Below are 23,487 nucleotides of genomic sequence, written 5' to 3' on the forward strand. Positions count from 1 at the left end.
ATCACATCAAAAAGATCATTCATCATGACCAAGTTGGCTGTATATCAGTGATGCAGAAGTGGATCAACATATACTAATCAATGAGTATAATTAATCACATAAATGGAATAAAATGTAAAACGTACACAATTATCTCAACAGAAAATGCAAAGGCCTTTGAAAAATAATTCATCCCTTCAGGATACCAGTCACAGAGAGGCTAGGAATGGAGGGAGCATGCCTCAACATAAATAACGGCTGGAGGACAAACACTAGGAGCATCACACTAAATAGAGAAAACCTCAAAATAATCCCACCAAGCTCATGAGCCAGACAGAGCATCAACTCTTTTCATTTCCACTCAATAAAGTGTATGAAGTCTTAGTTAGACAATAAGAGAGAGAAATAAAGAATAAATAAGGAGAGATGAAATCAAAGTATTCCTTTTTGCAGAGGATATAGTCCTATACATAAAATGCTCTAAAGATACTAGCAAAAACACCTTAGAGTTGATAAACACTTTCAGCATAGTGGCAGGATATCTAATTAACACGCTTTCCTATATACAAATAACAAGCATAGTGAGAAAAAAATCAAGGAAACAATACATTCACAATAGACACAGATACATAGACAGACAGACAGGGAGACACACACAAACTGTATTGGCTGGTTTTGTATGTCTACTTGACACAAGCTAGAGTCATCAGAGAGGAAGGAGCCTTCTCCATGAGATCCAGCTGTAAGGCGTTTTCTCACTTAGTGATCAATGAAGGAAGGCCCAGCCCATGGTGGGTGGTTCCATTCCTAAACTGGTGGTGGTCTGGATTCTATAAAAAAACAGTAGACTGAGCAAGTCAATGTGAGCAAGGCCAGTAAGCATCACCACTCCATGGCCTCTGCATCAGCTCCTGCCTCCAGGATCCTGCCCTGTCTTCCTTCAGTGATGAACAGCAATGTGGAAGTATTAGCTGAATAAACCCTTTCCTTTTTCAACTTGTTTTTTGGTCATTGAGTTTCATTGCAGCAACAGAAACCATAATTAAACTGGGAGGTGGTGGCGCACGCCTTTAATCCCAGCACTCAGGGAGGCAGAGGCAGGTGGATGGATCTCTGTGAGTTCAAGGCCAGCCTGGTCTACAGAGCAAGTTCCTGAACAGGCTCCAAAACTACAGAGAAATGCTGTCTTGAAAAGCCAAAAAAAAAAAAAAAAAGAAAAAGAAAAATAGAAATAAATAAACTCTAACACACATTCTCTCAGAATAAAAGAACTGAGGAGTCCATTGTAAGATGGAAAGACCACCTATGATCATGGATCAGAGGAATTAACCTTGGGAAAATGCCATTCTACCAAAAGCAATCTAAAAATAATGCAACCCTACTCAAAATTTTAAAGCCACTCTTCACAGACAGGGAAAAAATACAAAGAATTATAAAGAGGCATAAAGGACTACGGATAGCCAAAGCAACATAGAACGAACAGGATATTGTAAGAGGTATCACCATACCGGATTTCAAATTATACTACAGAGACATAGTAATATAAACAGTGTATATTTGGTACTGCCACAAACATTAATTACATAAATACATGGAGTAGAACTGAGGACTCAGATATAAACTCACACAACTACAGTTATCTGTTTTTTGACAAAGAGGCCAAAATAATACATTGGAGAAAATACAGTGTGTTTAACAGATGGTGCTGAGGAAACTCGATTTCAACACTGGTAGTTTGAATAGGAATGGCCCCCATAGATTCATGAGTTTGAACGCCCATAGGGAATAGCACCATTAAGAGGTATGGCTTTGCTAAAGTAGGTGTGGCCTTGTAAGAGAAGCCCGAGTTCTACATGAAAACAGACTGAACAAGCCATGAGGAGCAAGCCAGTAAGCAGCACCCCCTCCATGACCTATGCATCAACTCCAAGTTCCTGCTCTGTTTGAATTCCTGTCCTGACTTCCTTCAATAATGAACAGTGATATGGAAGTGTAAGCCAAATAAACCCTTTCCTCCCCAACTTGCTTTTTGGTTATGGTGTTTTATTGCACCAATAGAAACCCTAACTACGACACAATCATATATCACACCTATATGAACCCTCACCCCTCCACTGGTGTAGGAGGTCCTTCTGTCTGTGTGTTACTTTCCTTGGTTAATGAATAAAGAAACTGCCTTGGCCTAGTTGATAGGGCAGAACTAAAGTAGGTCGGGAAGACAGAACTGAATGCTGGGAGGAAGAAAGCAGAGGGAGAGCTGCCATTGTGCCGCCAGAGTCAGACATGCTGAATCTTTCCTGGTAAGCCACTGCCACATGGTGATATACAGATGAATAGAAATGGGTTAAATCAAGATGTGAGAGTTAGCCAAATAAGAGGCTAGAGCAAATGGGCCAAGCAGTGTTTTAATTAATACAATTTCTGTGTGGTTATTTCAGGGCTAAACTAGCCGGGTGGCCAGGATGAACAAGCAGCCTCTCCCTACAACATTCCACCAAGGTGCAGGAAACATGGCAGAAGATGACACCGTCAGATGGCAAAGTTGGAGGATGGAGAGGACAGCAGGGGGATGCTGCCTTTTGGTCAAGACCTGGCTATTGCGCTCACCAGCTCCCAACAGCTGTGGCTACCTGCACAAGATTAAGCCAGCCAAAACCCAACAGGGATTAAAGAGCAATTCATGAGGCCCTGATAGCTGCTGTGGGGGAACACATCTCTCTTCTTTGGGGTGTAGCCACTGGTAGGCTGCTCTCGCTCCAGTGGATGTCCTTCCATTCGTGTGTACAGTGGGCAGCCCTAGCAGGATGTAGTGGAGTATAAAGGAAAGAAGAGAACACGAAGTTCAAAGGGGGTTACATCAGAAGAATTCAGGAGGAGAAAATGGGGAGTGGATATGACTTATTTCCTTGTACACTTGTAGGAAATTCTCCAAGAATGTATTTTAATTTAAAAACAATGGAGCTGTTAAGCTGTAGAAAGACATGAATGCACATCTCTTAAGCACTGTAGAAGGGAAGCGTGTAGTATCATTATAGCTACACAAAAAACAGAGAACGCACTATGGAGACAATAACAACTCTGTGGCTGCAAAGGAAGGGGTAGGGATTAAAATAGTGGAGCACAAAGATTTCAAGATAGTGGAAAGAGTATGAAGAATAGTGTCATGTGTTACATTCGTTCCCAAATCAAGACTGTACAATACCAAAAACAGGTTTCCATATAAACAATGGCCATTGGTTGATACCACCAAGATAGGCTCAGGCATGGTAAAAATGTGCCCCCACAGGGCTAGGGGTGGGCCATGTGAGACACAGGAAATCTCTGTATCTGCTCCCATTTGTTAAGAATCTAACACTACTCTAAACTTTAAAGGAATAACTCAGAACCACCGGACAATGGAAACTAACAAACTACAAAACTCTACAAGCAATGGATGTCTGTCTCATAACTATAATACTGTAAACAATCTGAACAGTAATTGTGAAAACACAATTTATCCATCCTTAGCAGATGTGAGAGGAAAGCAAGGGGACGGGAGTGGAGGTGACCCAGTTTTGGTACCATGCCATTGCATGGGTAGTCAGTTATAATAAAGATCTCCTCATCATTAGGCTGCAGAAGTCTTATCAGTGGGTGCTTTTGGTGTGATATTACATGAAACGGAAGACAAGGTCTCCTTATTTGTCTCACCGTTTCCCCTTAAAGGGACATGCTATATGGAATGAGGCAATGATTACAACCGTCCTTTGGAACCAAGTCATGTGGAAGCGCTGAGTCTGAGAAATGAGAGCACCGGGGAGCTGAGACTCTGCCCTCCAGCATGGGCATCGCTGTACACCGAAGAGCCAGGCTTATCCTGGGTCCCCCTCGGGAGTAGGAGAGCAACAAGGGATGATCCCCCTCGGGAGTAGGAGAGCAACAAGGGATGAACTTATCGAGAAGCAAACTCAATTCCAAAGAGAGGCACTGCCTCTTAGACCAGGGAATTTACCACCACTGCCACTGTTAAGCAGTGCAAACCATTTCCTTTTTGTGTGGCCAACACACATAAATGTCTTTAAGTAGAGATGGGGAGAGAGACCTTAGGCTGTGGAGAAAAGTATCCCTCCCCAAGCAGGTAAGAGAGAAGGCTAGCTCACAAAGAGATGATCACCATGCAACACAACGGGCCTACAGCAAAATCACCATGCAGAGAGCAGGAACCCAGACACACACATGTCAAGTGTGCTACAGTGATGTCCATTAAGGAGCAAGTGGGGGTCTGTGCAGTTCCGTCAGGGTGAGTGATACTCTGGCAGCACCTTTGTGGTTGCTGTGTGTTCCAACTCAAGTGGCATTCGGGATTCTACGTCTGCCTTAGGACAGCAGTAGGCTGCAAAATACATTGCTTCATTTGGTACTTGTTTTCTTTATGGGGACCAAACTGAGAGACCACACAGAGCCAGTCATCCTTGCATATAAAAGAAATCACCCACTTTGCCTACGGATGTTGAGATTTTTTTTTCTCTAATGCAGACTCACACCACGGGGAGGGAATATTTCATTGCTGGCAATGGAGACACACAGGCTAGCATGTTGGGGCTACAAGACTTGAACCCCTTTATCACTCCATGCAAGATAAAAAAATAGGGCTTAATTTTTATGTTAGATCATATCAGGTCACAGATTTGTCGCCATGTTTCAAACACCCTTGAGTTGGTGCATTCATAAGGACAAGGAAAGAGGGGATATTATTTTGAAGGCTCCCTAGTACATGGAGAAATACCCCTTAAAGCATTAAGGCTTCAGATGGTAAGGGTTGGCCATTGGTTTTCACTGCTTCTCTAAGATAGCTACTCGTCCTCTCCTCCTGGACACCTCCATTCAGGAAGGTCCCTGAGTGCTGTGTGGGGAGCATCAGAAATGCCTGTGCCTTTGTCTCCTAGAGCTGTGCTCGATTGCAGTCATCAGTAACCATGCCTAGAAAGCAACAGAAGGTAAGTAAACGGCTTTGCAGACCATTTCCTCAGTTCAGTGGCAGAAGCATGAAGGCAGCTAATGCCCGAGTGGATGGACACAGACACGTGCCAGGCAAACAAGATTTACAGAAGCAGATGGCAGGCCTGCTTGGTTAGTCATCTCAGTTCATCAGCTCCCGATGTAAGTGATCAAACGGAGCCCAAAGAATACCATAGACATCACCGATGGCCAAATAAGGTAGACATGTGTCTGAACTAACATGATATAGTAGGCAATGATTTTATGAGTGAAAACTCTTTCCATGACGTGATTCCATTTTCCGGCACAAACCTCTACTCCATCTATACGTTTCATGTCAAGTACTCATTGTTTACTACAGGGCGGCGGGCTCCATCCATATGCTGTTTTCCCTGCTCTCTGATATTTCCGAATTGGGAAAATATACCAAATGTCTACTGGCATGCAGCCCTGGCTCTTCTTGGAATTCAGATGGTCTCTGGAGTGGGGGGCCCTAAGCAATTGCACGTTGGAGCTGTGGCTAGGAAGGGGCGGTTTAAGAGTTAGGTGGCCCCTCTTTCCAAGGCTTAGTGGATAATACATCTGTAACAGATTCAAGAGACGTCAGCGCCACCTTCTATAAGGAACGTTAAACCCAAATTTTAAGTAATGTACCTGCCTCTTCTAACGTTTGTGCATTCATTTGACTTTTTCTACTTAAGGAGAGAGAAAGCTACAAGCATAGTGGCCTGTGGCAAGAACAGCAGCTTCAGGTGGATATCCCTAGCCCAGGCTTCCTTAGCCCAGCTTCCCAGGCTGCCAGGGCACGCCGTCCTTGGATGTGACTTTGCAGGTACAGTTTGGAAAGGGGCATGGGAGTGTCCCCTCGGCAGAGCTGGAGAACACAGGACACAGGCATCTGATATTCGCGTCTCTAAATGAATCACATGGCAACAGCAGGCGTGGGGCCCCTGGGGGCAGTTTCTGAAGGATCATGAACCCCAGTCTCCTCTCTACTGTAGTTAAGGGTGTCCAAAGAAGAGGTAACAAGTCAGAGCCCAGAGAAACCAGAACTATTCAGCTTCCAAGGATGACCGTGGCCCCACCCCCAAATGCAGCCCTACTGAACCCTGCCCTGCCACAGTCAGTCAGCTGCAGACATTGCCTCAAAGCACTCTGTCAAGAAATAGGGGACATTAAAAAGGCAGAAGCCCAGAAGCTTCCCAGCTTTTTTTTTTTTTTTCTGTAGAAATGACACGGAACTGTGCCTCTGGTCATTCCTGTGTTCACACAGAGGCTCTTAATGGCGTCATTGGCTGCCACCGACCCCCACAGAGCTGGCTGGCTCTGCAGCCCCAGCTCTGACTGACATCTTAGATCATCTGTCCCAACTCAACCACTGCCAATGGCCAGGACTCTTCAGAGAGAGGCAGGGACAGACCTCTCCCTGCCCAGGCACAGAGCTGGCTTCTCTCACATACCTCACAGCTGACACATCTGGAAAGTAACGAAAAAGGCTAAAGAGACCCGGTGAGAAGTCACGAACACTGCCCACAGCCAGACCTGCTCTCTCCACGCATGCGCACAACACTCTAGCTTCACTATTGTCTATGCTTCCGCATCTCTCCCCTCTGCATGCCCCGCACTCTTGCATGCTTAGAACGGGAAGTAAGCAATGTTGGCCAGGCCTCAGGGAGAGGATGGTACTATATTATACGCGCCTACATCTAAGGAGGAGAAAGGTAGGGTAAAAAGATGGAGTCCCAAGCATAGGAGCACCATCAGGAGTGAGGCAGATCAAAAGGGGAAGTATCTAAAGATCAAGCAGAGGGCGGAGCTGCAAATAGTTGAGGAAGGGCACCGAGCTGGGGGAATAGCTAGATGTACCAGGCCAGGGAGCGTGAGGCCTGCTGAAGACAGAAATAATCAGGTGTAGGGTAAGCAAGCGCTGGGAGTGGATTGAGGGCTGAGAAGGCATAGTTCTGGGTCAGAAAGAACGCTGGAGACAGTGCGGGCTCTGATACTGACCAGAGGGGAAATGAGAAGCCCCTGAGCAGAGTGTCACTGACAGGTTCCAAGCGGCGCACTGGTGATAGGACTTTGAAAGGTCACTGCATGCATCCATGGTAAACACGCGTGGGCACCTGCAGAGAGCCATGCTGCCAAGGCCAGCGTGCAGGGATGTCTGAGGGAGATGCGCATGTTGTGTATTTATCAGATTTGCCTATAAAACTTCAAATGGGACTAGGCAAAGCAGAGCCACCACTTGCTTTTCACTTCAATTATGTAGTTGTTGACCCTTTTGTTTCTCTGAACCCCACCTTGAGAACAAAAGAAGGGCCGGGCAAGGCAAGGGCATTGTAAGCTCATGCCCTTTTCTGGAGCCCTTAGTATCTTATTTAGAATCCCTTTGCGAGGGGTGGGAACAGAGGAATCTAGAAGAAGGTCAGGAAGAGAGCTGAGCCCTACTTCTAGCTTTCTTGAGAACTTTTCCAAGTAAAGTAGCCAAGTGGGGTGCTCAAAAGGGGGTGATTGAGGGCCCCAGCTCTCTTTGGGTTCCTCCTGCTTTGGGTCATGTGCCTGAGAATACAAGCCCTGAAAACATATATCCCTACCTCAGGAGGCAGTGGAGATGATTCCAACGTCTCAAAAACTTGTACAGTGGAAGCTCAAGAAGCATTTTCTGAGTTTTATAATTGAATAGGAGTAAGAGAATGGTAGCAAGCTGTCAAAACCCTAATGAAACTCAGCACCCTCTCACACCCAAAGCACACCTCTGTCTTGAGAGCTGTAACCCCTCCCGCTACTGTGCACCTCAGCTGACTGGTGCTCATGGCTTTCGGTGTCTCTGACTTAGGATACTACAGCATCTTTGCACAAGGACTTTCAATTCTTGAATCCCATGGGAGACATCTGGATATGACTCCCGAAATACTGCAACGCCCATCGTATTTCTAGCCCCTCTGTGCCTCATCTCAGTCCTCTAAAGAACAAAGATGTAGTGGCATTTCATTTGTATTTTAATAAATAAAGCTTGCCTGAGGATCAGAAGAGTAAAACAGCCACACTGGTCAGCCTTACAGACCAGGCAGCAATGACACACACCTTTAATCCCAGAAGCCACACTAGCTTGCCATAGAAACGAGGCAGTACTGGTGCACGCCTTTAATCCCAGAACTAGAGAGGATAATAAAATGGGAGGAGACAGCTCTCAGGCTCAGGCTCATTCTGAGATTCCTGGAGGCAGGATCACCACTTTGGACTGAGGTAGAGGTAAGAGCCAGTGGCTCAATGTTTTACTTTTTAGACCTTCAGGTTGAACCTCAATTTCAGTCTCTGGGTTTTTATTAATTGTGCTTCATATGGCTCCCAACCTGGGGTGCCATTTGTAAACTGAGACAACCTTCTGTCAAAAGCCCTTTTCCCAACAACCTACTTCCTCCATCTGGGCCTCACCCGATAAATGGCTGACATCTTCCCCAGATAGCATCACCACTTGGGACCAAGGATTCAAACACAAGACTGTGGAGGGCATTTGATACCCAAACTATAATGCTTCCTTTTAAAGCACACCACTGGAGTGGTATTTGAAAAGTTACAAGGCGGTTGGATCAAAGCCTCATTTTTACCTGCAGAATTATCTTTTGAATGGGTAGTATTAAAACAGCATCAAGTCATTCTAAAACCAATCTGCTCGAAAAAGAGAATAATGACCTTTGGTAATAGAGCTTTAGAAAACGTTTTTTTTTTTTTTGTGTGTGTGTGTGTGTGTGTGGTTTTTTTGTTTTTTGTTTTTTTTTATCAGTTTCCTGTAGCTTTGTTTCCCCAAAGCTGGGAATATGCAAATACAAAGACTGAAGGCAAGAAAGATGGCATGCTGAACCTGCCAGAGGCTCTGGTGCTTCGTGGGGGGCGCCACTCTTGTGTTCCCTTAGTCCAAAGGCTGGGCTTATGGGAGAGACCAGGTGTCTAGGGGCCTGAGAACTAACTGGACACACGGCTTTAGAATAACACTAACTTGCTGGTTCCCAGAAGCTCAGCTTCAGGTCCAACTATCAGTCCCGACTCTGTGGGACTGTATCTCAGTGGCACTGCAGACATTGTCCAAGTCCTGCCAGGAAGCATGGAACCCAGCAGAGAGCTCCAAGAAGATGCTCGTGTCCTCTGGGACCCAGATGTGGAGAGGGTGAGAAGTGAGAGGAGCATACAAAAACAAAAACAAAAAAACAAAAACGTGGAACTTTGCTCCTTGGAGGAGAGGGCGGGGGTGTTGATGATATGGGTATGATATGGTAGGAGTCACAGTGCTTTGGGAATCATACTCAGAGGCCTCCCATTTATAGGAACCCACAGGATTCAAGAAAAGAAAGTCCTTTGTGCAAAGATGGTGCAATATGATACTTCCAGCAGAATGCCATGGCAACAGCTGCTACCCTCAGTGACAGCAGAGCCCTGGACCCTGTCACAGCTGGTCCAGGTCTCCCTCTAAGGAGCCTCAAATACCAAACCTACATCAGGGACATAGTGAGGGCAACAGCCACGCATCCTACACATGCCGGTCACAGAATGAATCCAAGGCCAACTGGGCTCTAATTTGCCCCTCGAGGACTAACGTACACTTTCTCTGGAAACACGGAATAGTTCTGTCATTGACTACACTGGAGTCTTCATGCCTTGTCTCATCTTCTTCCTCACAGGGCGACACCATGCCGCTTCCCTTGAGGCAGTCTTTGGCTACGCTCATTTCTCTAGACTTACTCTGTGCCTGTTTCCCAAGCCCAGGTTCCAGGAGGAGCCAGACCTCTGTCCCTGAACACAGGATAGTGTGTACTTTTTGTGTGGAATAAATAGACAAATATCCAATCCACTTGCTCTCGTCCAGGGAATCTGGTCTTTACTGGCAGTGAGTGCTACAGGCAGAGGCACCCGAAATGGAAACGGAAGTTAAGAGAGTCTGCCATCATACAGGGAGAAGCTGGCCTGCCAGGGAACACCCTGGGCTTTACACTTACTGAGTGAGCTGTCCTGAGGAGCTCCCTGTGTGCCCACAAGGAGAGTCTCTGACTCTATTGATTCTGCTGTTGCTGCCAATAGAGCTAAAAGTCATTTAGAGCCTGTTGTCTCAGCAAGGATGTAAGAAGCTACAAGTGCCGGCGCGGAGAGCATGGGCACCCACACTGGAGTGGAGTTGCTCAGGGTAGGCTCTCCAAAGCTGAGAAGCCTGCCAGGTGCCCTGGGAAGGCTCCAGAGGCTTCAGACTGAGAAAAGGAAAAGAGAGGGAGCCAGTGAAGGAGACCAGGGCCGGCTTCCCCAGGAGCTAAGAGAGCTAAGGAAAGGAATTAGCATCTCAACGCCCTGATGAAAGGGAGAAAGAAAGCATTGGTTCCCAGAACGGAAACTAGATTAGTCACTGTCAGGCGAACAACAGAATGAGACCTAAACAGCAGTCTGGCACAGGGACCATCAACTTTTCTCAGAAAATGGTGTGCAAGGTAGTCGCGAAGCTGGTGGAGAGCTGCAGCGCCGCAGCCAAGCTCTGTACCGGCAGATGAAGAGGGGGTGGGCGGGCGTGGAGAAGAGTGGCAATCTCCAGGCACTGTTTCTTCAAACCAGATACTGAGAATCCCAGTTCTGTTGTTTACAGCCTTGCGGGGAGAAGGTGGGAGAAGGAAAGGAAGGAGGAAGGAGCTAGGAGAGAGGACCCCAGAGGAAATGACACAAGGCTCCACCTGCTTCCCTGGCAATCTCCAAATGTAACAACAAGAACAAGAGCTAGTCTGCTACCTGGCACCAATGAGTAATCACAGGAACTCCAGAACGACCACAAACCTGACTCAGCGTTTCACTGACTCCACAGTAAATGTTTGCTTAGTGACCAGGTCCTCAGGCTAGGTGCTTCAAAAGATTCTCCATGCCAAGCTGGAGAGACGGCTCAGTGGTTAACAGCACTGGCTGCTCTTCCAAAGGCCCTGGGTTCAATTCCCAGCAACCACATGGCAGCTCATAACTATCTGTAACTCACTCCAAATCCATGGACCCCTCTTCTGGCCTCTGTGGGCATCATGCAGGTACATGGCACACAGACATACATGAATGCAATATATTATACTCATAAAATTATTATTATCTATAGTAATAATAATAAAAGAGATTCTCCATGCCTAGTTGATTCAGCTTTTGCCCTACAGGAGAGATGTGATATTGGCTTTGGGCCCAGATAGGACAACTTTATTGGATGAACTGAGGGTCGGTCTGCAATAGTTCTACAATGATCCCTTGAGTCCTGGGAAAACACAACTCCCGTGTGTGTGTGTGTGTGTGTGTGTGTGTGTGTGTGTGTGTATTCAATACTTAAAACTCAACTCCTCTTTATATATTAAATATTTAAAACCTTAAAATGATGACTGCTACTGAGGCTCACAGCCCGCCTATCTCAAGAGTCAGTACCAGTGCTGGCCAGAATTATGCATTAGTGGGCTGTGTCATCTCATACCATTCCCCAGTGAGAATCAACACGAAACAAATGTCAATGCAAACAACACAGCTCTTGCCTTGAAGAGAATGAGATATGGTTTATTCTGCAACATTCTGAATGACTAGAACCTGGGGAACCCCCAAGCCATTTTCTATCATGGGAAGTCTGTAGTGATATTTTGTTTGTGTTTTAACAAATAAATCTTGCCTGAAGATCAGAGTGTAGAGCTAAGACACTAGAGGCCAGGTGGTGGTGACTCATACCTTTAATTCCAGTATTTGGGAGTCTATGCCTTTAATGCCAGCACTAGGGAGGTGGAGATAGGAGGGATATGACTGGGTGGAGAGAGGAAGATAAGGCAGGAGGAGGTAAGAGCTCAGCGCAGTCTGAGGTTTGGTGGAGATAGCTGCAGTCTGAGCAAGCAGCCTGGAAATGCAGTGTGAAGCAGTCAGTCAGAGGAGGCAGTCAGAGGACGCAGTCTGAGGACAGCATCGCCCGTTTGGTCTGAGCATCAGTAGAGGTCAAAGGTCTCTCTAGTGACTGACTACTCTGTTTCTCTGATCTCTCAGCTTTCACCCCCTAAAGATCTGACTCTGGTTTGTTTTTATTAAGAACAATTAGAATGTGTGCTACAAAAGTCATTTCATGAAGTTATATAGCTTTACAGAACAAAGAAAGTCATAATCAAGGCAAGTTTAGAATACCAATGGCGGGTGCATCATGGAGGTGGTTACACCAAGATGGGGGAGGGGACTTGTCTGTAGCCCTAAGATCGATGTGGTGACATTTTTAGCCTTTGGGCTGGTGGAAGCCAGCAGTCTGCTAAGTTAATAGATTCAAAAAGGAGTCCATCTGTCAGTCACAGGAGGCTAGATCTGACACCGAGCGGTCAAAAATGACTTTGGGGGCGGGGATAATGCCAGCCTAAGAAAAGGTAATTGTCTCTGGACCTGCAACAATCCAGTCTCTCCACACTCTGCAGACACGGCTTCTTCTTAGGAGTTCTCATTCACACAAACAAAATCAACAACAAAACAATCAAGTCCATGAAGCACACTCCCACGGAGGCACAGGGAGGGAGGGTGGTCATTTGCTCAAGGCCTAGCAGAGAGGTCAGGCTCTAAACCTAAACGCCGACTCTTGGTTCAAAAGACACCAGTAGACATAGGCCAACCATGGGGCTCACCTTACCTTAGTAAAGGTCAGACAATCTTTGTCTTGGTCTCTGTCCTTCATCTCAAAATCATACAGGGCTTTGCCCTGGGGCAGAGCCTGTGGCAAGGGCCTGACACACTGGATGTAGCTGGCTGGGAGGAAGCCATGAGTCCCCTGCAGCTCCCCGTGGTACCAGTTCTCATCCACCTTACGCCGCAGGATGATGATGTCCCCTTTGTTGAACTTGAGGTCACCAGGTTCTTTCCCCTCATAGCTGTAGAGGGCCTTGCCATAGGGAAGCTGGGATAGATTCTGAAACAGAAAACAACAGGTGGTTACTTGGAATGGCTCTCCCTAACACCTGAGAAATTTGACCTTGGAAGTATGGGTTCAATGGTCATTGTATGTCTTATATATAAACAACATTCGCAGACCAGAAACCATCCTAAAGGAACAGTCTAACACGGGAACACATAAGTTCTCTGACCTCACAAAAGCAAGATAGTCCATATAATAGCAAAGTTCTCAACCCTAAACACGAGGACCAAGTACAGTCCAACTTTCTATAGAGACCACTGCACTGCACTGCACTGCACGGAAAAGGCTCTAAAGGAAGTAATGAATTTTTATCTGTCAAAGATAAGGATATAGGCACAAAAGGAGACAACTAGTTCAGAGCAAGCTGGGCAGCCAATATCTCACTCACTGTGTGTGCCTGCCTCTCCACGGACCAGTGGCACATACTCACCCAGCCCAGATGAGAGATTCCTGGTGGAGGAATGCAGAGGCCACTCCACCTCTAGTCCCAAGTCACATACCTCCCCACTCCCCATGCCAAGCAAGCTTTCCCTTCACACAACAATCGGGTCCAGAGGACAGGACCCCTCCAAGAATATCTCAGCCTGGTCTTGTGCAGTCAGGAGGTGTTCTATCACCCTGTCAATGTCTGTGAACTTATTTGAATATCATTTGCTACTGCGGACTCAGACAGCAGCCACAGTTACAGCCCAAACAAAATCTTTGCCTCCCCTCTCATGGCAGCCAGGATTTTCTCAGTCCTAAATCGATCAGGTTTTACTGTCCTGCTCCTTATACTTTCCTAACTGGCCCTCATTGGTCAATTCTGGCCAGCTACCTAAGTGTCTCTTGCTTTTCTTTCCTGGTGGTCCACACTTGTTCAGTGATCCATTTTGTGCCCGAGGAAAGCCTTGTCATTGTCCCCGAGTCAATGTCCAGCAATTCCCTACGAGAAGTGGCATTTTTCTCACAAGGGCTGCCTGAGCCAAGGGTTCTGTAGTATTCGAATCAATCAATAGCTGTACAAAACTCAAAGCCACAGGACATCAAAAAGTCTTTGCAGAGGGTTTAATAGCACATTGCAAATCAATCACTCTACATTTATGTCTTGGAGATGTCTGATGACAGCATTTAAGAGAAACCTGCTGGCAGATTGACAAACAACCCCCACTAGCCAATTAAACAGTAACACCAGAGAACTTTTCATTACAGAACTCATTCTGGATGGCTTTGTGGTCTAAGTACAATAGACTGTACCAGGCCCAGACTTTAGAGAGCACAGGCGAAAGGCAATTTGCAATCCAATACTTTGCTTAGGAAAGACTAAAGAGGTAGCTGGCTGTGGGCCATCAGAAAAACCTCAGGGCCATATAATGGCCAGCCAGTCCCTGGCCCATGGCTTTTCCATGAGGAACAATTTGTCTCAAGATTTTTGGTTGTCACACTGAGGAGGGGTACGAGTGGCATCTAAGAAGCAGAGCCCCCAATTCATAGCACATTCCCCAATAACCACGAATTTACCAAGCTCAGGATGTCAGTAGGTTGGGAAACCCATCTCCACCCCGCTAGCTAGTTTACAAAACGATGATGTTTCTCCCTTTTCAACTCAGCTTGCTGCCACATTAAAAGTCAAATAATGACGGGAATGCCATGGCAGAAATATTTTCACTATTGACTATATGGCCACACTTGGAATTTAACTCAGAAAATGGGTTTAAGAGGCAGTAAGAAAATAACACATTCTGTTCACAAAGCACCTCTACTAGGTACCCAAAGGATCATCTCTTGACATGGACTGGCATTGTGTGCACTCCCTTTGCTAGACACATCTCTTGAAGATGTGTGTGTGCTTGAAGCAGTAATCTTAGAGACATGCATGGCTTTGGTGACTGTTTGGAAGCATCTACTACCACTGACCATAGCGTGAGTAGTATAGACCATGCTAAACCTACATCATTGCTGTCTCCTTCAAAGATCTCACTCCAGATTTATCCCATGCTTTTTCAGACCTAGGCCAGCTGGCCTTGGTGAGTTCCCGATAGAACATCCCCATTGTCTCAGTGTGTGGGTGCACCCCTCGTGGTCCTGAGTTCCTTGCTCGTGCTCCATCTCCTTCTGCTCCTGATTTGGACCTTGGGCTTCCCACAGGTCAGGGAACCCTGATTGCTCTTCGAGCAGATGAGGGAGGGGGACTTGATCGGGGGAGGGGGAGGGAAATGGGAAGCGGTTGCGGGGAGGAGGCAGAAATTCTTAATATATTAAAAAAAAAAAAAAGATCTCATGCCAGTGAACATGGAGTCCTCCCCTAGCTGCCTCTGCTTAGAAAGGACTTGGCTTTTTCTAGACAGGCCAACACAGGGACCATTTCAAGTCCCACCTTCACTATTGGCAACCATGACACTGGATCCCAGTTTAGCTGGGAGGGTGGGGATACAGTGTCAGGGAAACTCCTAGGCATCAGTTTGACTGGACTGCAGAATCCTACCCAGGCCAGGGGCCCCCAAGTTACCTACTTCCTGGTCCTGAAAGGCATCCATCCACCCTGAGCCTCAGAGGACTCTGGTTTTTATCAATTCTCTACATGGCTGACAGTCCCACACATATGTGGGCCACAGGCTACTCATCATCATGGTTACAGGCCAAATTCTACTTGCCTCAGTGTCTCAAACTCTCAAATCTACCCGTACTTCCCTAACAGGCCAAAGCATACTTCCACGCCCATGACGACCAGAAGATTTCATATCAGTGTAGCTACTTTTTTGGAATGCAGATTCTAGACGTCCCACAAAGCTCTCTCTGTCCCTTTAGCTCTACTTCCTATAGTCCTCATCCTTATCATGCAAACGCCATCACAGTTAGATGGGCACAGTTAGCCCATCCTTCCCCGAACACGGTCTTCTTCCTTAAAGCTTGCTAATCTACTGCTAGACTCTTGGATCTTCCCCCTACCTACCTCTCCTCTTTTCTCAATGTACTCTACTATGCTGGCTGCACAGGTGTAAATCAGAGTCTACCCTGCAAATTCCAGTGGCTTTTTACTGTGCCAAGGGATCCAAATTCCATGGCACAGGAGCAAATGCATACTTTCCTAGCCATCAGGGGTAACATGACTGATGTGGGAGGTGATGTATGCTGTGAAGATGATTTATTGCCATTGGTTAAAAAAGAAGGTACTTTCAGCCAATGGCTTAACAGAGTAAAGCCAGGCTGAAAGAGATATATAGAGAGAGTAGGTGGAGTCAGGGAGAAGCCTTGTAGCCTCTGCCAGAGACAGATGCGCTGGAATCTTGCAAGTAAGCCACAAATAGCTATGTGGCAATATACAGATTAATAGAAATGGGTTCATTTAAGATATATAAGTTAGCCAGAAATACACTTAAGTTATTGGCCAAACAGTATTACATATAATATAGTTTCTATGTGATTATTTAGAGTCAGAGTGGCCATGAATGAACAAATGAACAACCTCTGACTACACATGACAACTCCCAAAGAGGATACACAACCTGTGAAATTTCTGGGCTCTGCCGACACAGCTCCACACCACCTCTTTCCCCTCCCAGATCCACAGCATTGGCACTGGGCTCCTATGCCTGGAAGCTTCCTGTCTGCCGCATTAACAGAGCTGTGCTATAGCCACCCAAACAACCAGGACCCAAGAGAAGCCTGAGAGACAATTCACCATCTTTGTGCTGTTAGTTCAAAGGAACTCAGGGTGATCCTGAGTCAGGCCTGTGTCTCTGCTGCAGCTGATAGGTAAGGAAAAAGAAATAGGGAAAGGCAGGGGGCAGGGAAGGTCAGCGCTCACTCCTGTACCCCTGACTGTCATGAGGATCTAATAGAACACAATCTATAGAAGTAACAGACACACACACACACACACACACACACACACACACACACACACGGAGAGAGAGAGAGAGAGAGAGAGAGAGAGAGAGAGAGAGAAAGACAGACAGAGAGACAGAGACAGACAGAGACAGAAACAGAAACACAGAGTCAGAAATGATGTTGACAGGAAGTTTGGCAGGAGCAGAAGAGCCAGAAACCAGCACTCCCTGTTAAAAGATGCTCAAAAATGTGACTCAAGGCACTTCCTACAGTCTTTGATCTTTAAAGCCCATTGTAAGGTTAACTAATTAGTTCATGGCTGGTCCTAGAGGAAAGTGAGTATTACTGGGAAGGGGGAGCAGGAATGAGACTCCTGCAAATCTCACTGTGGCAACCCATCCAACTCCCAGGTTCCTGCTGCCTGTGTTCCAGCCACAGCCATTTGCCTCCTTTCCAGAGAACTTCTCTCACAGGGAGGGTATTCCCCTTAGGAGGAATTGAGTTCAAACACTACCAGGAAGCCACCATTAAGGCATTAAAGAAAAAGAAATAAAAGGAAAGGGGAAGAAATATATCTGGGAAGCCTACAGAATAATTAACACCAGCTACCCTGCAAGGCATTAATAATAATTAAAACTTATAATGTCAATTTCATGGCTCATTACTCAGATGAGACACGCAGATCTTCCTCTGGGCTTAATGTCCTACCCCACGGAGACTGGGTTCTTACATATGCATAGCTGCGCTCTCCAGCTTCTAAGGCATCAAATTCAGCAGTTTGCTTTGACAAATGAGATTCCATTAGACCTCCAACTATGCAGGGTCCCTCATGCATCCCTGGGCCACAGGGTCACCATGTCCTGAAGCAAAGTGGATGAGCACTCATAGATGGCTCCTGCACCACAAGAGCCCCAGAAAGCCAGAGTGAAGTACGTGAATCAAGACCTCCTCCATCTTTAGACTCTCTGCATTCAGGCTCTTTCATTCGGCGCTTGCTACTTGGGGTTCTAACACCCTGTTAGCAATGGCTATGGGTCCCAATGTTATAGACAGTTGGCCCGTTTTTGTCCTTCGTCCCTGGCCTGGTAAAAGGTCACAGGATCAAGATATTAACTGAAACTATGTGAAAGTTACCAGAATCAAAATGGAATCACTTTTTCCAAACCCTAGATATAAGTAAGTACATAAATAAATGAAGCAAACCAAAAGGTTACTAACAAGGGGATCTTACATATTCATGCCTGTTACCCCAAAACAAAGACTTCCAGGACCACAAGTACTGCAACTTTATACACACACACACACACACACACACACACAAACGGGCAGGGAGAGACAGACAGACAGACACACACACATACAGAGAGAGAGGGACGGGGAGAGACAGGCAGACAGACACACACACACTTACTTCTGCTTGAAACACAGACCAATGAAAGTGTAATATGTTCAACCTTGGGTCAGTGGTACTTTTGTTATCGATTCATCAATTTTTTTTTTTTTTTAAATCAAGGGTCAATCCTTCCCCAGAGTTAACAAGGTGAGTCTGCCTGGTCCTCCCCTTCATGTACCCTTCCTCAAACCCCAGGTCTGGCCCAGACCTCATGTCCAGTACATCAGCCTGCCTCTGGTCACTCTTGCCCACACAGCACACAATTTCTAACGTTTCTCCCTGACTGTCCACAACTTACATGCTCATCCCAAGCCACATCCACAGTCTTCACTCAACCAGATCCTGTATACACTTCTCCAGAGACTACTCAGGCAGGTCTACATGATCCTCCTCTGCAGATACCCACATCAAACCCTAGATCTACCCAAATTTCAGGATAGGAACAGGATGCACATCCTACACACCAGGGCAGCTCACTGTGTCCACCTGACTTCATATATCCAATTTTTAGGCCTAACCAGACCTGTACACAACCTGTGTTCTGCCCTGACCTACTCGGTCTATAACAAAGGAAGTCCACATGCCCAGGTCTCACTGCAAGTATATAAACACTATTAAAGATCAAGGCAGTAGCTACCCTCCCAAATCCACCAGTCCTACAGAAATGTTCACCATTGAGAATTATCTAGATGAAGCCCACAAAATAGAATTTAAAAGAACAATCATAAATGTCATCAAATAATACAGGAGTTTAAAGAAGACACAAAGAAACAGCTCAATAAATTAAAAGAGATGGACTTAAAGAGAATAAATACCTGAGCAATGCCAAAGGAAACATAAATATAAGGCTGATGAAAATGGAATATAAAGATTTGAAAATAGAATGCAATAAAGAGATAAACACAATGAAGAAGACTCAAGAGAAAATGAAGATGGGAATGAAAAACCTAACAACCCAGACAGAAAAGCTAAGAGAGAGCCCGACAGGTAGAATGAGTCAAGCAGATGATAGGATAGTGGTGCCCAGGACAAAGCAGATAACATACAGGATCCAGCATAAATAAGCAAAGAATATGAAATTTAAAAAACAAAACAAGAAACACAAATGAAATGTGAAACACCAAAATTTAAACCATAACAATATGAGCAAGAAGAATAAGCTAGAATATCAATAAGATCATAGAAGACCACTTCCCCCCAAATAAGGAAGGACATAGCCACACAAAAACAAGAAGTACGCAGAACACAAAAAGAGGAGACCAGAAAAGAAACTCCCAAATGGCACATTATAGTTAAAACATTAAATATACAGAGCAAAGAAAGAGGACTGAAAGCTAAGAGAGAAAAAACAAACAAACAAAAAACCACACACGTTACATATAAAGGAAAACATCGGATTAATAGCTGATTTCTCAATGGAAAGTTTGAAAGCCAGAGGAGCCTGGAGCAATGCATTCCAAACCCTAAAACCCACAGTGACCAGCCCAGATTAATGTGCCCACCAAAACTGTCCCCCACAGTTGAAGGAGAAAGAAAAACTTCCCATGTTGTAAGCAGCATAAAAATATTATATCTAAGAGCTAAAAAAATACAAGCAGCAATATTTTGGAGTAAAGAAAGGAAAGAACAGAGAGAGACTAAGGAAAGAGAACAAACATAATCAAAATTACTCAAACAGAAAGCAACACTTCACAAATAACAACACCAGACTCAACAATACAATGATCCCAATCAACACAAACCTTTCAATATTAAATCTTTAAATATTATGGGTCCCCTTTCTTCCCCCAGAAGACACTGGATGACTGAATAAATCAAGACACAAACATGCTCTGTTGTCTACGAGAAACCCATCTTAGCCTTAAAGGTAAGTACTGCCTTAGAGCGCAAGGATGCACAAAAGAACTCCAGTCAGAAGGGACAAGGAGTCAAGCAGGCACCACTATCCTAATATCCGACAAAATAGATTTCAAACTAAAACCAGCCTGAAGAGATAAAGGACATTTCAGTCTAATTGAGGGAACAGTTAACCAAAAAAGACATTACTATTCTAAACATGTATGCACCAAACTCTGGTTTTGGTGTTTTCAAATTTCATAAAAGATGTGCTTATTAAATTGAGTATATAATTAAGAATTAAAGACATAAATGATCAGTCACTCATTAAGACGAGGTCATTTCAATACCTCACTTTCTCCAATAGAGAGGCCATCAGGACAAACATCTCTGTTTAGAGAAACATCAAAATTAAAGACATCATAATCAAATAGACTTCAGAATATCTATAAAATATCGTACTCAAACACCAGAGAATACATGTTGTACTCAGCAGCTTGTGGAAACCTCTATAAAACAGACCACACTCTGAGTCACAAAATAAATCTTAGCAAATTCAATGACCCTGAATCAATTTAGTGTATCCACCTACCCTGATGCAATACAATTTAAAACTGACAGCAAACAAAGGTCTGGAAAGGACTCACGGAGATTAAACAGTTGATTATTGAATGATTAATGGATAAAAATGAAATCAAGAAGTACATTTTTAAAAATTTCTTGAAACTACAGAAAAAGAACACACAACCCACAGAGACCTCTGAGACCTGAAAAAGCCATTCTACAAGGGGCAGTCATAACTTTAAATGCCCACATTAAAGACACAATGAGAAAGAGCACAAAGAAGTGACTTGATGACACATCTCAACAATCTGAAAAAGCAAGAACCAGTCCACTAGATGGCAAGCAATAGTAAAAATCAGAGCTGAAATTAATAAAACAGAAGGAAAACAACGCAAAGAACCAGCAAATTGGAGATCTGGTCATGTTCTTTGAGAAGTTCAATAAGACCAACAGACCCTTTCCCTCCTACTGGAAAGAAAGAAAAGATCCAAATTAACAAAATTAGAAATGAACAGAGGAACATTACAGATCCAGATGTTGTAAGGGAATACTTAAAAAAAAAACAGCACTCTATTCAGTTGGAAAACCTAAAAAGGATGAATTCCTAGATTCATCCAAACCACCACCATAAAACCAATAACCTAAGCAGACCCACAAGGGAAGAAGAGCGTGAAAGCAACAGAACATTTCCAACTAAAAAAACATCCAGGCCCAGATAGGTCCCAAGGAGAATCCTACTAGACTTAGAAAGAAGCTCTACAGCCAATCCTTAAACTATTTAAAAAGAAAAGAATAGAAGAACTTCCAGACTCTTTCTATGAAGCCACTAACTAATACCCAAGTGACATAAATACATGACTAAGAAAAGATATGGGCCAATATTTATAATGAATATAGATTTTTTTAATGCTTAATAAAATACTTGCACTCCAAATGCAAACATACATCAAGAAGATTATTCACCATGACCAAGTTGGCTTTATCCCTGAAATGCAGGCGTGGTTCAAGAAATATAAGCTAATAATGTAATAAACCACATAAATGGACTGGCTGACCAACCAACAAGCAAATCAAGAAACAAAAAAATCCTCAGTTACTTCAGCAAATGTAGAAAATGCCTTCTGATAAGAGGTAACCTACTTCACTAGAGTAAATACTATATATGAGAAACACAATCAATGCCATCCTAAACAAAGGAAAACTTAAGGCAATCCCAGGGAAATTAGGAATGATTTCAGAACCATTCATTATTCCCACTCTTTTTCAGTATTGTGCTTGAAGCACTAGATGGAGCAATAAGGCAAGAGAAGGAAATAAAAAAGATTAAAAAATAGAAAATAGGAGAAGTCAAACTGACCCTATTTGCAGATGATATTATGAATAAGAGATCCCAAAATTCTGAGAAAACCTCTAGGAACAATCAACAGTTTTACCAAAGTGGCAGGATACACTATCAGCTTGCAAAAGTCAATAGCCTTTCTATAAACCAACAACAAATAGAGAAAGAGACCACGGACACTCCTATTCGTGACAGTCTCAAAGAAAACAGTATACAGTAATAAAACTAAGGAGGTGAGAGACCTCTACAATGAAAACATTAAAATCTCTGAAGAGATAAAGATACCAGAAAATGGAAAGACATCCCATGTTCATAGAGAAGTAGAATTATTATTATGAAAGTGACAAAACCACGCAAAGCTATTTAGATACTCAGTGCTATCCCAAAAAAATTCACCATCTCATTATTCACAACAGTAAAAGAAAACTATCCTAAAATCCATATGGAACCACAAAAGATCCCTGATAGTCATAAACTTGTAAGTGAAAAGAGCAATGATAGAAGGGGCACCATCCCATCCCTCAAGATATATCACAGAGCCATGATAATAAAAACAATATAGAACTGGCCCAGAAACAGACATAGAGATCAATGGAAGAAAACACAAGACCCAAACGGGAGAACACATAACTTTGGCCATCTAATTTTTGGCAAGAATGCCAAAAATATATACTGGAGAAAAGGTAACATCTTCAACAGTGTTGGGAAAACTGAATGTGGACATATATCTTCAACGAAAGGTCTTGGAAAACTAAATGTTTACATACAGAAGGATGAAATTAGATCCACATCTATCACCTTTCACAAAAACTGGCTCCAAATGGAACAAAGGCCTAAACCTGAGACATCAAAACTACTAGAAGAAAACAAGCAGTGCCTTACAAGGTGCAGGAAAAGTCTTTCTGAATAAGACCTCATTGGTCCAGGAATTGAGGCCAACAACTGATAAACCTCATAAATCTAAAAAAGGTTCTGTATAGCTAAGAAACAACTAGCTGGGTGAAGAGAAAGCCCACAGAATGGGAGAGAATCTTTGACAGATGTACATCAGACAGAGGATTAATATACAGAATACATAAGGCACACACACACAAAAAAAAAAAGAGGAAAAAAATCAAGTGACCCATTCAAAAAATGGAATTGGTACTTGAAGAGTTCTCTAAAGAAATAAAATAAAGTTCTGCCAAGAAATATCTTTTAAAAATGTTCATCTTCTCTATCAGGTAGAAAAATGCAAATCAAAAGAACTTTGAGACTTCATGGTATCCAAGTCAGAATGGCAAAGAAGAGGCAGCAAATGGTGGATGGGGTTTGGAGAAAAGGGAATCCACATTAGCTGTTGTTGGCAACGCAGACTTGTCCAGCCTCTCTGTAAATCAGTGTGGACGATTATCAAAAAGTTAAAAATGAATCTCCTATGTGGTCCAGCTCTATCACTGCTCAGCACAGACCCAGAGGACTCAACCACCTACTTCTCAGATACTTGCTCAACCATGTACATTCTGTTCTGCTCACAATAGCTAGAGATGGAAACAAACTAAATATCCTTCAGAAGATGAGTAAATAATAAAAATGAGGTACATATATACTATGGAATAATATTTAGTGATAAAGAAAAACATCATGAAAGTTTTAGGTAAATTTGCAGGAATTAGAAAACGT

General features: G+C 44.1%; 1 protein-coding gene across 1 annotated transcript in view; it reads right to left on the reverse strand.

The window, feature by feature from the left end:
• Nucleotides 1-23,487, reverse strand: part of Sh3rf3 (SH3 domain containing ring finger 3) — a 260,865-nt gene that overhangs the window by 93,561 nt on the left and 143,817 nt on the right. Inside the window, exon 2 of the mRNA XM_041656365.1 lies at nt 12,602-12,877. Coding sequence (XP_041512299.1) covers nt 12,602-12,877 — 276 coding nt within the window. The remainder of the gene's footprint in view (nt 1-12,601; nt 12,878-23,487) is intronic.

Source organism: Microtus oregoni, unplaced genomic scaffold, assembly GCF_018167655.1.
Source record: "Microtus oregoni isolate MIOR12 unplaced genomic scaffold, Mior012 000007F_ref0000211, whole genome shotgun sequence".
NCBI classification, from domain to species: domain Eukaryota; kingdom Metazoa; phylum Chordata; class Mammalia; order Rodentia; family Cricetidae; genus Microtus; species Microtus oregoni.